Source organism: Cebus imitator, unplaced genomic scaffold, assembly GCF_001604975.1.
Source record: "Cebus imitator isolate Cc_AM_T3 unplaced genomic scaffold, Cebus_imitator-1.0 Scaffold18, whole genome shotgun sequence".
Lineage (NCBI taxonomy): Eukaryota > Metazoa > Chordata > Mammalia > Primates > Cebidae > Cebus > Cebus imitator.
The window spans coordinates 13,196,219-13,209,798 of record NW_016107333.1 but is presented as its reverse complement, the minus strand read 5'-3'; the positions used below and the strand labels follow the sequence as shown (position 1 = coordinate 13,209,798).

Genomic DNA, 13,580 nt, shown 5'->3' with positions numbered 1-13,580 from the left:
AAAAAAGACAAAGACTAATCCGTCCTATAGAAAATGGCAAAATATTCCTAAAGCTGTATATTTATGAAGAAAAGATGATTGTCCCTCTTATGCACGTGAAGATCTTGTTTTAGCCACTATGCCAGAAGAGTCTCAGTGTAGAGGCCTACATTTCCGATTAATCACTCTGCATTTCTCTGCATTAAGTTTAGCTATTTATCCTGTCCAGAATTATAACCACAGACATTGAGATGTAGCTCTCCGATCTGAAAATGTCTTTATTTTTTAGAAAATGGATTCCAGGAAGGTTAAAAAGCAACACCAGAGGGTATGGGTGCAGAACTGGATGTAGTCATTCAAAGCATTCAAGTAAGAATATGGCAATATAAATATTCAAAAAGTATCTCTTAGGTGTTCAAAACAGAACGTATAAGTCATTCCTAACTAATTTGAGCTTTATAGCATTTTCCTAGACAGGAAGGGGAAAAGTCAACATTTAAAAGTCCTGAAAGCTTTTTCCTTGGTTAATTACATTAGACGGTTTGCCTTTGATCAAATTCCTTCTTTTTTTTAAACATGGATAAAAGTATTACATGGGTCCACTGTTAAAACAGATATGTTGCAAATTAATTCTGGTATAATGTTTTCCAACAAAGCTTAGAAAATAAAGGTGTTGAGGTGGCTTTGGACTAAGTTTAATAGTCATCTCCTCTGCTGACAACTTCTTTGCATGTTGGACGCAACAGTATGGTATGTTCAAATTGAGCTGTATACGATCCTTTAATGTCACATAATGGTGGATATGGATCTACAATGCCCAAGTCACACAGATTCTTCAGAGCCATCAAGTATTTACTTTCTCCCAAGCGATCCAGCCATCTGCGGCAGAAGGCAAGGGTGCCAAAGTTTTCATTGATGACATTTAACAAGTGTTTTGTTCTTGGAAGCCTAGGAGGAGAAAATCCAAGATTAACTGTTGGCAAGAGAATTACGAACTCATTTCCCTCATTAAGAAAAGCCCAAACCTTAGCTGTGTCTTAGTAGTTAAAGTCCAAAACTGTTTGTTGTTGCTTTCAATAATCAAAAGCCAGAATGTATAATAGCCCAGACCTAATTATAGATGGCAGCTGAATAGAAAACCAGCTGGCGGCCATCTCATTGTGTTTATGTGTCTATGCATGTGTGTGTTACATTCCCAGAACGGACATAGCTACGTGGTATTATCATGGGAATTTCCTTTTGTGTGCAGCAAGCTCAAAGACTTGCATATAAAAGATGTAAATCCAGACTTCAATCATCTTCTCCAAATGTTAAAAAAAATTAAATGTAAATTCAAAGATATTGTAAATAGAAGTTTACCAAAGGGAAAATATTAAGAAAAAAACCTAGGAATGCTAGCAAAGACATTTATGATTATCAGAAACCAGACTTGAAGAGAGCTGTGTGTGTGTGTGTGTGTGTGTGTGTGTGTTTTATCTCAGTTAAAATGTTTAACAGGCTAATTTTTTTCTTATTGTTGGGCTATAGAACTTTACAATCATGAATATACATTTTAAAAATGTATGCCACATTTTTTAAAAATGCTGTTAACTCAGAAGAGATGCTTGTTACCCACATAAAATTAATCGTCTCTCACCTTATTGGCACATGTCCAACATCAAAATTTTTCATGTAATGTGAACATTCCATATCATCATGAACAACACCTTTTCCTGTACTACCAAAGGTTTCAATTGCATATACTTCTCCTTCCTTAAAAATAAATAAGGGTCAAGGGGAGAGAAGAAAAATTCAGAACGCACCATAATTACCATCTCTCTCTCTCTTTTTTTTTTGAGACGAAGTCTAGCGCTGTTGCCCAGGCCGGAATGCAGTGGCGTGATCTGAGCTGACTGCAACCTCCACTTCCTGTGTTCAAGCGATTCTCTGGCCTCAGCCTCCCAAGTAGGTGGGACTACAGGCACGTGCCACCATGCTCAGCTAATTTTTTGTATTTTTAGCAGAGACGGGGTTTCACCATGTTGGCCAGGCTGGCCTTGAACTCCTGACGTCAGGTGATCTGTCCACCTTGGCCTCCCAAAGTGCTGGGATTAATAGGCCTGAGCCACCGCGCCTGCCCAACAATCACCATCTCTTGAAGTCCCTACCTGACGTACGCAGCAAGATGAAAGAGCCTCTGGCAGTCCTTACCTAGCCTTGCCCTGCTTTATCTCCTTAGCACTTTTTGGTCTTTCTAACTCCCTCTATGAATTTTGTTTACATCTCTACCTGTAGAGCCTACTATAAAGAGACTGGCACCTGGGAATGCTCAATAAATACACAATTCTTTCACAAACCCAATTTCCACAACTGATTTAGGGCTGACTATACACAATTTCCACATTATTCAAATGGCCCAGTTCCTGGCAGGGTGAATATGGATGATAAACTAATTCTGGTCATTATAACTATACACTTAACCATCATGACCTTTTGCTTGGAAGGGAAAATGTCCTCCATGGGAGTAAAAAGTGCCACACATACCTCCATTCTTGTTGCCTCCCCTCCTTTCACAATCGGCACGGTTTTCCCAGCGTGTATTCTATATTGCCCAATTGAATGTCCATTTAGATTACGGATTGGTTTCACTGTTATAAAAAAATAGGGAAATAAAGGTTATTCAGGATCTCAAGAAGCAAAAACAGATCTCTTACATTTTGGTACAGAGTTCAAGCATTTATTCAAAAACCAGATATGGCTCTACTAAATAACCTTACATTAAGGTAGTTAAATATAAACTGGAATCTAGTGGAATATAAAAAGTAGTTAGTTGCAGTGTTATTAATACTAGAAGTAGGCTGGGTGCAGTGGCTCACGCCTGTAATATCAGCACTTTGGAAGGCTGAGGCAGGCAGATCACCTGAGAGTTTGAGAACAGCCTGGCCAGCATAGCGAAACCCTGTCTCTACTAAAAATACAAAAACTAGCTGGGTATAGTGGTGAGTGCTTATAAATTCCAGCTACTCAGGAGGCTGAGGCAGGAGAATCACTTGAACCAGGGAAATGGAGGTTGCAGTGAGCTAAGATCATGCCACTGTACTCCAGCCTGGGCAACAGAGCAACAATCCATCTCAAAAACAAAAGAAAACAAAACAAAAATACTTGGAGGATGGAAGAAAGAATTACAGGATTAAGGGTATAAGGGAGGTCATCTAAGGAGGTACTGTTAACAACAACAACAACAAAAAAATGCCGTGTACACAAATGATTAGAAACATAAATTGTATTGTTATGGACCAAAAAGTAATATGAAAGATACTGTTAAGATGACAGTATTATAAAACTTTATATCAACATTTCAAATGCTTAAAAAGAAAATCTATGTGCCCGAGACACAATAATTAACAAAGAAAATCTAAACAATGCCACTGTCTGGACAGCAATGACAGAAATACAGATTGTGGCATATTCACACAATGGAATAACATTCAACAACAAAAACAAAAAGCTAGGAATACATTTAACAACTGGAATCAAACTGCTAGAAGTTTTATTTTCCAGTTAAAACAACTGGAATAAGACAAAATGAGCAGAAAAACGCAAAATTACATGCATACTATACAATTCCATATTTATAATAGTTCAAAATTAAGCATAATAAAACTACTGTTTAGAGATGCATCATCAGGTAGCAAAGACATAAAGAAAAGCAAATGCAAATCCTTCCATACTTGCAGTGCTGATAAGCTAAATACATTTTAAAATCCAGACATCATCACTATTTCTCTAAGACCTGGCAAATTGACCCCACAAGCCAAGATAGTGGCTCATTAGAGGCAGGCTGCTGTAATTCGAAAGCAGTGTATTGGTGCTATGGTTTGAATGTATCCCCCAAAGTTCATGTCTTGGGAACCTCATCCCCGATGTGATAGTGTTGGGAGGTGGGACCTAATGGGAGGAGTTTGGGCCATGGAGGCACCACTCTCCAATGAATTCATGCCATTATCTCAGGAGTGGGTTCTTGATAAAGGACGAGTTACCACCCTTTTTTTTGGAGACAGAGTCTCTCTCTGTCGCCCAGGCTGGACTGCAGTGGCATGATCTCAGCTCACTGCAACCTCCGCCTCCTGGGTTCAAGCGATTCTCCTGCCTCAGCCTCCTGAGTAGCTGGGACTACAGTAGAGATGGGGTTTCACCCTGTTATCCAAGATGGTCTCAATTTCCTGACCTTGTGATCTGCCCATCTCAGCCTCTCAAAGTGTTAGGATTACAGGTATGAGCCACCATGCCCAGCCTGAGCTTGATCACTTCTTGCTCTTTCTCTCACACTTTTCATTGCTCTTCTGCCTAATGCCATGGGACGATGCAGCAAGACGACTCTCACCAGATGCCAGTCCCTCAATCTTCCCAGCCTCCACAACTGTGAGAAATCAATTTCTGTTCTTTATAAATTACCCAGTCTCAGGTATTCTGCTGTAGCAGCACAAAACGGACTAAGAAAATGAGACTGAACATCTTCTGGAATGCTGGTGATATTCTATTTCTTGCTGAGTGAAGTTACACAGCTTTTGCAATTGAGAAGTTGAGTTTTTATGCCTTGTATATTTTGTGTTACTATTTCAAATTTTAAAAAGGGGCTTAAAATGGCCATGTGCGGTGGCTGCAGTGAACTGGGATAGCACCACTGTACTCCAGCCTGGGTGACAGAGGGAGGCCAGTCTCAAAAACAAGGCGGGGGGAGGGGCTTAAAAAAATCTAGGTCTATCTCGGAACAGTTTACTGCTATGTTCAGGCAAAAGAAAAAAAAAATCTAGGTCTACAGTGCTAGAATCCTCAGTATGAGCTACCTTTCTTCTAGAGAGGAATTAAGTAGTCTGAAGCAATGAACAAGTATGTTACAAACTTAGTGAGGTAGCAAGAAAACTCAATTTGCTCTTCACAAAAACCTTCTTATATAAATGTGTGAAATTTGTCAGACTCAAAATGGAGGCAGTAATGTTAAGAAAACTCTGACAAACAGAGCTAGGGAAAGCCATGAAGAGAGAATTCTCGTGTTTGTATGCCTGATAATGAAGATGACTACAAAAACCATAATCTTGCCCAAAGACCACTGCAACCTTCCACAAAAAAATACTCTGGAAAAAAATAAAAAAAACTTCTACGAGGACATCTGCCCAACAACTGCTCACCCAACCTCAGACTGGCGTCACTCTTGTTATCAGTCTTTGGAGCCAAGGATAATTATTTCAAAACAGTTATGTCACCCTAATTTTTGTCGTTAAAAACCTCTGCCTTCCTTACCTCCCTGAATATGCACAAGTTTCCTATGGCATTCCCACTGCAATGCTCTATTCCCAAACAAACATCAGTTTCTTGTAGAGAGACTCTCTCTGTTTAGGTTGACAAATAACTAGCTTACTGTAAAATTCAAATCTTGCAAACTGACCCTTACAAGCCAATCATTTTTTAAGAAAGTTTCTTAGCCATACCAACCTAACATGTTAGTTACACAGAAGAATGAGAGTACAGGGGAATTCATTTTTTACTTATGCAGATTGTAAGAGCACAGGCTAATTCTGGGGCCAGTAGTTTGTAACAATCACTTTTTAATTCTACAGCTTCCTGATGAAAGGAGATTAAGCACTCCTTTGATGGCCCAGTTGTGCTATGTGGTTTTTTTATTTGTTTCTGAATGTTCAACAGAGTTCATTTCTTCATCTTCCTAGTATTATGATTTTTTCACATCCTCTCTGCTTAAACTATTAAAAATGGATTTTGCCTCAAACTAAGAACCCTGATCAATACAATAACAGGCATCAAAAGAGGGGCACTGAAATAATGGAACCTAAAATGTTACATTTGCTTAGTGGAAGACGTAAGAGGGTAGATATGAAAAATCCCAATGTTGCGGCCAGGCGCGGTGGCTCACGCCTGTAATCCCAGCACTTTGGGAGGCTGAGGTGGACGGATCACCTGAGGTTGAGAGTTCAAGACCAGCCTGACCAACAAGGAGAAACCCAGTCTCTACTAAAAATACAAAATTAGCTGGGTGTGGTGGCCCATGCCTGTAATCCCAGCTACTCAGGAGGCTGAGGTAGGAGAATCGCTTGAACCCAGGAGGCAGAGGTTGCAGTGAGCTAAAATCACGCCACTGCACTCCAGCCTGGGCAGCAAGAGCGAAACTCCGTCTAAAAAAAAAACCCAATGTTGCAGGCTGGAATTATTATGCAGTGACTATAAACATCAAGTCAAATTGTCACCTACTATACCTTGAAAGGCAGACCACATACCAAACAAGTTGTAGAATTAGGAGAAAATGAAAGGAAAAAGAGAAGACACTGGCATATGTGTTGGCTGGTGTCAGAATTTACAAAAATTTCAGCAAATTCTCAAAAAAGAGAAATAACTCATTCTAGAAGTAGTCTTCAAGCAGACTACTACAGTTTGTACTCCAAGTTGACCTAAGAGTCACAAATGTGGAACTAATAGATTCTGTTCATTTGCAGCAGTGAACCCAGAAATCAGAAGGCCCATGTTCCAGACCCATAAATTCCTCAAATTAACTTGGCATTTATGCTGTTAATCTCAGCTTCCTTTGGGGTAAGAATCTTGCTTCTGGGGAGCTCATAAAGTGTTAATAGAAGCAGCAAGTCCTAAAACTGGTTATAAGCTATTTAAAGAACTAGACAAAACATTTTCCAAAGAAAAGCACACTGGAAATGGGATATTCTAAATTCTAGCCTTTAAAAATCTTTTGGCTGTCCTTATGGCTTTGACTGGACACAAAGAAAAGTATGTTCACTCTTAAACATAGTAAATTTAAGCCATGTCTTAATGTAGAAATGAATTTTTAAAATTTCACATAACAATAAGTAAAAGCCAAAAGTAGAATATGTGAGTCATAGAAGAATATCTAGTGCTAGGATTTTTATTGTCCTCCACACATGCTTTCACACTGAGAGGAGCCACTAGGGAAAGGCTGAGTATGCAGAGAAAAGGGGTAATAAGATGGTATCTCAAAGGAGGTGGGAGGATTTACACGGAAAAGAAGATCCTTAAAGCAGTGTTTGAACTAACAATTAAAAAAAAAAAATGCTATATAAAAAAAAGAATATTTCTTCCTCAAAGAAGAGAGAAGAAAACATAAGAATAGGGAGAAAGTGGGTTTTCTTTATGCAACACGGCAAAAAAGTTAAAGAGTGTTAGGATTGTTTGGCTATTTTTCTTATTAGGTAAGTAATTTCCTGAGATATGAAGAACGATTTGAGAAGAACCTGAATAAGCACTGTATTAGTGGCACTAATCCCAGAACTGGGGTGAGAAGGGGAAAGAATAACAAATAATTGTTGAATACTTAATAAATTCCAGCACTATCATATAATTTACATTTCTCAAAATAAACTAGATGCCATTAATCCTATTACAGTCAACAAACTTGGGTATTCAGATTATAGGATTTATCTAAGACTCCAAGTAAAAACTGCCTGAACCCAAAGTATGTTTTCTTCACTATTCCGCACCTCCTACCTAAGTGTGAGTAACATCAAGAGTATTCTGGGCTGGGCATAGTGGCTCATGCCTGTAACCCCAACACTTTAGGAGGCCAAGGTGGGCAGATCATCTGAGGTCAGGAGTTCAAGACCAGCCTGACCAACATGGGAAAAAAAAAATCCAATAATTAGCCGGCATAGTGACACACACCTGTAATCCCACCTACTCTGGAAGGCTGAGCTTGTAGTGAGCCAAAAATGCACCATTGCATTCCAGTCTGTGCAACAAAGTGAGACTATGTCTCAATAAATAAATAAACAAGCAAACAAACTGCTTTGCACTTGTGTGTTCACAGAATTAGAGGTCTTTAACAGAATATCTGAAAATCAAAGTAATAAGGAAGTTAAAGATACGGATGAGAGAGACGAATTAAAGCTGCTGACACAGGGTCTAGGCAGGAGGAAGGGAAATGAAACCATGAAGAACATTGAAATGTCCGAATATCTTGATATAACAAAGCATATACATTAGAAATAAAGAGAAATAGAAATAAAAAAGTAAGGAAATGAAAGAGCTGCAAACAAAGATTAGCTATTGTTTAAGAGTCTAAGATTGGGCTGGGAGCAGTGGTTAATGCCTGTAATCCCAGCACTTAGGGAGGTCAAGGCAGATGGACAATCACCTGAACCTGGAGTGCAAGTCGAGATCATGGGCAATATGCTGAAACCTGTCACTACTTTTAAAGAAATACAAAAATTAGCCAGGAGTGATACTGCTCATCTGTAGTCCCAGCTACTCCAGAGGCTGAGAGGTGGAATGCTTGAGCAAGGGGGTTGAGCTGTGACCATGCCACTCTACTCCTGCCTGGACAACAGAGGAAGGCTGTCTTTTTTTCAGATGAAGTCTCGCTCAGTCACCCAGGTTGGAGTGCAATAGCACAATCTCATCTCACTGCAACCTCTGCCTCCCAGGTTCAAGTGATTCTCCTGCCTCAGCCTCCCAAGTAGCTAGGATTACAGTTGTGTGCCATCACGACCAGCTAGTTTTTTTTGTATTTAGTAGAGATGGGGTTTCACCATGTTGGTCAGGCTGATCTTGAACTCCTGACCTCAGATGACCCACCTGCCTAGGATTCCCAAAGTGCTGGAATTATAGGCGTGAACCACCAAGCCCAGCAGACTCTGTCTTAAAAAGAAAGAAAAGGGCTGTGCACCTGTAGTGCCAGATACCTGGGAGGGCTAAGGTAGGAGGATTGCTTAAACCTGGGAGGTTGAAGCTACAGTGAGCCATGATTGCACCACTGAGCTCCAGCCTGGATGACAGAGTGAGACCCTGTCTTTAAAAAACAAACAAACAAAATCAAAAAATCACAATGAGGAGTCAACAATGGCAAGAGTCCTGTCTTCTATCAGTCTTGATTTTACTAGTCACAGAAAATCTGCTCCAAATCTTGGCTGCCCTAGTATAATTCCTCAGGTGTTTATCACTAACAGAGTGGCTTGGCAATAGTTTCCAGTTAGTTATAGCAGTACTCCTACCATGTACCATGCTCTAAGCAGGTCATTTCCCCATTTTCTTTCCTTGTGTTTCCAAGACATAAACATGAAGCAGCTAACCCAAAGAAAGCACTCAGCAATAGTTTGTAAAAATCAACTGCAAAATAAGATGCATTTTAAAAGAACATACCTTGATATGTCTTCCCATCTATTTCAACTTCATAGGACTCCATAACTTCTTGGATGGCCTCACCAACATCACATAGACGAACATCAATTCCAGCACACTAAAAAAAGAATAATGTATGCTTTATTATCCAAAGTGCAAAATTTTCATAGCAATATTTTTTTTATAACATTTAAAAATAAGGGACAATCAAAAAAACTGCTTTGTACATTATAACTTCCTGTTTAAAATACTTTGCAGAGGATTATGGGAGGATGGTGAAGTATTAAGCACCAGGAATCTGTGTCCCTACATAGACAACAACTGCTCTGACAAAATCTGTCTGATGTAACTACTTGGGAACTCTGGAGTCTACTGAAGCCTTGCAATTTCCAGGGGAATAATGGGATGGTCAAATGTGGTTAATTTCCATCCATTTTAGCTCTTAGCACAGTAGCAGTGCCACTACCTACCCTTCCATAAGCTCATGGTTGGCTTGTGTTCCTGGAACAATATGCACACAGCTTGGGGGTATCTGGGTAGGCAAAACAAACTTTGCCCAAATGCTAGCAATCCCTGGTTGCTGCTCCAGGTCACAAAGGTGCAGATACAGAAGTGGCCATTGTTGTTGCATCTGTCCTCGTAGTTGCAAACCTCAGTCCCTACCCCTCTGGCCGAAGTGACTTCTAGGGGATTTCCAAGTGGTGAGCACTCTTTCCCCTCCACTCCCTCACACTTGGCATGGCCTCCAGCCCACACTCATTTTTCTTTTTCTCTTCCTTTGGGGTCAGATATTAAAGACTAGGTCATTCAAAAACAACTGCATGTACAAGAAAATTTTAAAGTGAGCACACACGCCCAGGGAAAGACCTGAGAAAACCTAAAGTGTACACCTCAGGTGGATCCTTGGCAGAGACTGACGACAAGAATCAAAAACAAAACAAAACAAAACAAAGTCTAAAATAATTGCTGGGGAAGGGGGAATATCTGATTTCCAGAATTACTATATTACATTCAAATATGCAGTGTTCAACAAAAACAAGGCATACAAGGAAATAAGAACACCCATTCAAAGGAAAATAATAAATCGACAGAAACTATCCCTGAAAAAAAAAAAAAAAAAAAAAAAAAAAAAAAAAAAAAAAAAAAAAAAGAAAAAAAAAAAAAAAAAAAACTGATGGCAGATCTACTACTAGATAAACACTTCAAAACAGTTCTTCTAAAGATGCTTAAAAAAATTAAAGGAAGACAATGAAAGAGTCAAAATATATATATATATATGAACAAAATGAAAATATCAACAAAGAAATAGAAAACCTAAAACAAAAAAAATTTCTGAGTTGAAAAGAACAGTAACTAAAATGAAAAATTCACAAGAAGAATTCAAAAGTACTTGAGCAGACAAAAAAAAAAAAAGAACCAGCAAACTTGAAGGTAAAGGACAAGAGAAATTATCAAGTCTAAGATTTAAAAAAAAGATTAAAGTGAACAGAACCTCAGGGACCTGTATATCAAAAGTAAACCTGTATATGCATTATGGAAATTTTCAGAAGGAGAAAGGGAAGCAGAATATTTGAAAAAATAATGGCTGAAAACTCCCCACATTTGATGAAATACAAGAATATATATAAACATCCAAGAAGTTCAAAGAACTCCAAAAAAGATGAACTCAAAACTCTCCACACAAAACTCCCTTTGAAAGCCGGCACTAAACAAGGATGCCCCCTCTCTCTCACCACTCCTATTCAATATAGTATTAGAAGTTCTAGTCAGAGCAATCAGGCAGGAAAAAGAAATAAAGGGTATTCAATTAGGAAAGGAGGAAGTCAAATTGTCTCTATTTGCAGACGACACGATTGTATATTTAGAAGACCCCATTGTCTCAGCCCAAAATCTCCTTAAACTGATAAGCAACTTCATCAAAGTCTCAAGATACAAAATCAATGTGCAGAAATCACAAGCATTCCTATACACCAATAACAGACTAACAGAGAGCCAAACCAAGAGTGAACTCCCATCACAATTGCTACAAAGAGAATAAAATACCTAGGAATACAACTAACAAAGGATGTAAAGGACCTCTTCAAGGAGAACTATAAACCACTGCTCAAGGAAGTATGAGAGGACATAAACAGATGGAAAAGCATTCCATGCTCATGGTTAGGAAGAATCAATATCATGAAAATCACCATTCTGCCCAAAGTAATTTATAGATTCAATGCTATCTCCATCAAGCTACCAATGACCTTCTTCACAGAACTGGAAAAAAACACCTTAAACTTCATATGGAACCAAAGAGAGCCCACATAGCCAAGACAATCCTAAGCAAAAAGAACAAAGCTGGAGGCATCAAGCTACCTGACTTCAAACTATACTATAAGGCTACAGGAATCAAAAGAGCATGGTACTGGTACCAAAACAGAGATATAGACCAATGGAACAGAACAGAGGCCTCAGAAGTAATGCCACATATCTACAACCATCTGATCTTTGACAAACCTGACAAAAACAAGCAATGGGGAAAGGATTCCCTGTTTAGTAAATGGTGTTGGGAAAACTGGCTAGCCATCTGCAGAAAGCTGAAACTGGACCCTTTCCTGACACCTTACACTAAAATTAACTCCAGATAGATTAAAGACTTACACATAAGACCTAACACCATAAAAACCCTAGAAGAAAACCTAGGCAAAACCATTCAGGACATAGGCGTAGGCAAGGACTTCAGGACCAAAACACCAAAAGCATTGGCAACAAATGCCAAAATAGATAAATGGGATCTAATTAAACTCCAGAGTTTCTGCACAGCAAAAGAAACAATCAGAGTGAACTGGCAACCAACAGAATGGGAAAAAAATTTTTGCAATCTACCCATCTGACAAAGGGCTAATATCCAGAATCTACAAAGAACAAAAACAGATTTACAAGAAAAAAAAAAAAAAACCCATTCAAAAGTGGGCGAAGGATATGAACAGACACTTTTGAAAAGAAGACATATATGAGGCCAACAAACAAAAAATGCTCATCACCACTGGTCATTAGAGAAATGCAAACCAAAACCACACTGAGATACCACCTCATGCCAGTTAGAATGACAATCATTAAAAAATCTGGTGACAACAGATGCTGGAGAGGATGTGGAGAAATAGGAACACTTTTACACTGTTGGTGGGAATGTAAATTAGCTCAACCATTGTGGAAGACAGTGTGGCAATTCCTCAAGGATCTAGAAATAGAAATTCCATTTGACCCAGCAACCTCATTACTGGGTATATACCCAAAGAACTATAAATCATTCTACTATAAAGACACATGCACACATGTTCATTGCAGCCCTGTGTATAAGAGCAAAGACCCAAATGCCCATCGATGATAGACTGGACAACAAAAATGTGGCACATATACATCATGGAATACTACGTAGCCATAAAAAACAATGGGTTTGAGTCCTTTGTAGGGACATGGACGAATCTGGAAACCATCATCTTGGCTAACTGACACAAAAACAGAAAGTCAAACCCCGCATGTTCTCACTCATAGGCAGGTGTTGAATAATGAGAACACATGGACACAAGGAGGGGAGCATCACACACTGGGGTCTGTTGGGGGTGGCTAGGAGAGGGACAGTAGGGGGTGGGAAGGTTGGGGAGGCATAACATTGGAAGAAATGCCAGATATAGGTGACGAGGGGATGAAGGCAGCAAACCACCTTGCCCTGTATGTACCTATGCAACAATCATGCATGATCTACACATGTACCCCAGAACCTGAAGTAGAAAAAAAAAAAACTTTCTAAAGGACAAAGAGGGAAACATGAAAGCAACAAGAAAGAAGTGATTCACTATATACAAGGAATGCTCAATTAGACTTAAGCACATTTCACACTAGAAACTTTGGAGGCTAGAAGGCAGCAGTGCAACATATTCAAAGTGCTAACTAAAAGAAAAAAGTTGTCACCCATGAATCCTATCTGGGAAAACTGTCCTTCAAAAGTGAGAAAGAAATCAGGCTGGGTGTGGTGGTTCATGTCGTAATCCCAGCACATTGGAAAGCCAAGGTGGGAATCACTTGAACCCAGGAATTCAAGACCAGCCTGGCCAACAAAGTGAGACCCCCGTCTCTACAAAAAGTTTTAAAAATTCGCAAGGCATTGTGGCACATGCCTATAGTTTCAGATACTTGGGGAACTGAGGTGGGAGGATTTCGAGGTGGCTCATGCCTGTAATCCCATCACTTTGGGAGGCCGAAGCGGGTGAATCATGAGGTCAGGAGTTTAAGACCATCCTGGCTAACACGGTGAAACCCTAACTCTACTAAAAATACAAAAATTAGCCAGGCGTGGTGGCATGTCCCTGTAATCCCAGCTACTCAGGAGGCTGAGGCAGGAGAATCACTTGAACCCAGGAGGCAGAGGTTGCAGTGAGCCGAGATTGCACCACTACACTCCAGTCTGGGTCACAGAGCAAGACTCT

General features: G+C 39.5%; 1 protein-coding gene across 2 annotated transcripts in view; it reads right to left on the bottom strand.

Moving 5' to 3' along the window:
* Positions 1-231: 231 nt before the first annotated feature.
* METAP2 (methionyl aminopeptidase 2) overlaps positions 232-13,580 on the bottom strand; it is a 39,791-nt gene continuing 26,442 nt past the window's right edge. For both annotated transcript variants that reach the window (XM_017516034.2, XM_017516039.2), the window contains exons 8-11: positions 9,136-9,232; positions 2,503-2,606; positions 1,616-1,731; positions 232-927 (exon numbers count right to left, since the gene is read on the bottom strand). In XM_017516034.2, the coding sequence (XP_017371523.1) occupies positions 675-927; positions 1,616-1,731; positions 2,503-2,606; positions 9,136-9,232 (570 nt within the window). In that variant the 3' untranslated portion in view covers positions 232-674. The remainder of the gene's footprint in view (positions 928-1,615; positions 1,732-2,502; positions 2,607-9,135; positions 9,233-13,580) is intronic.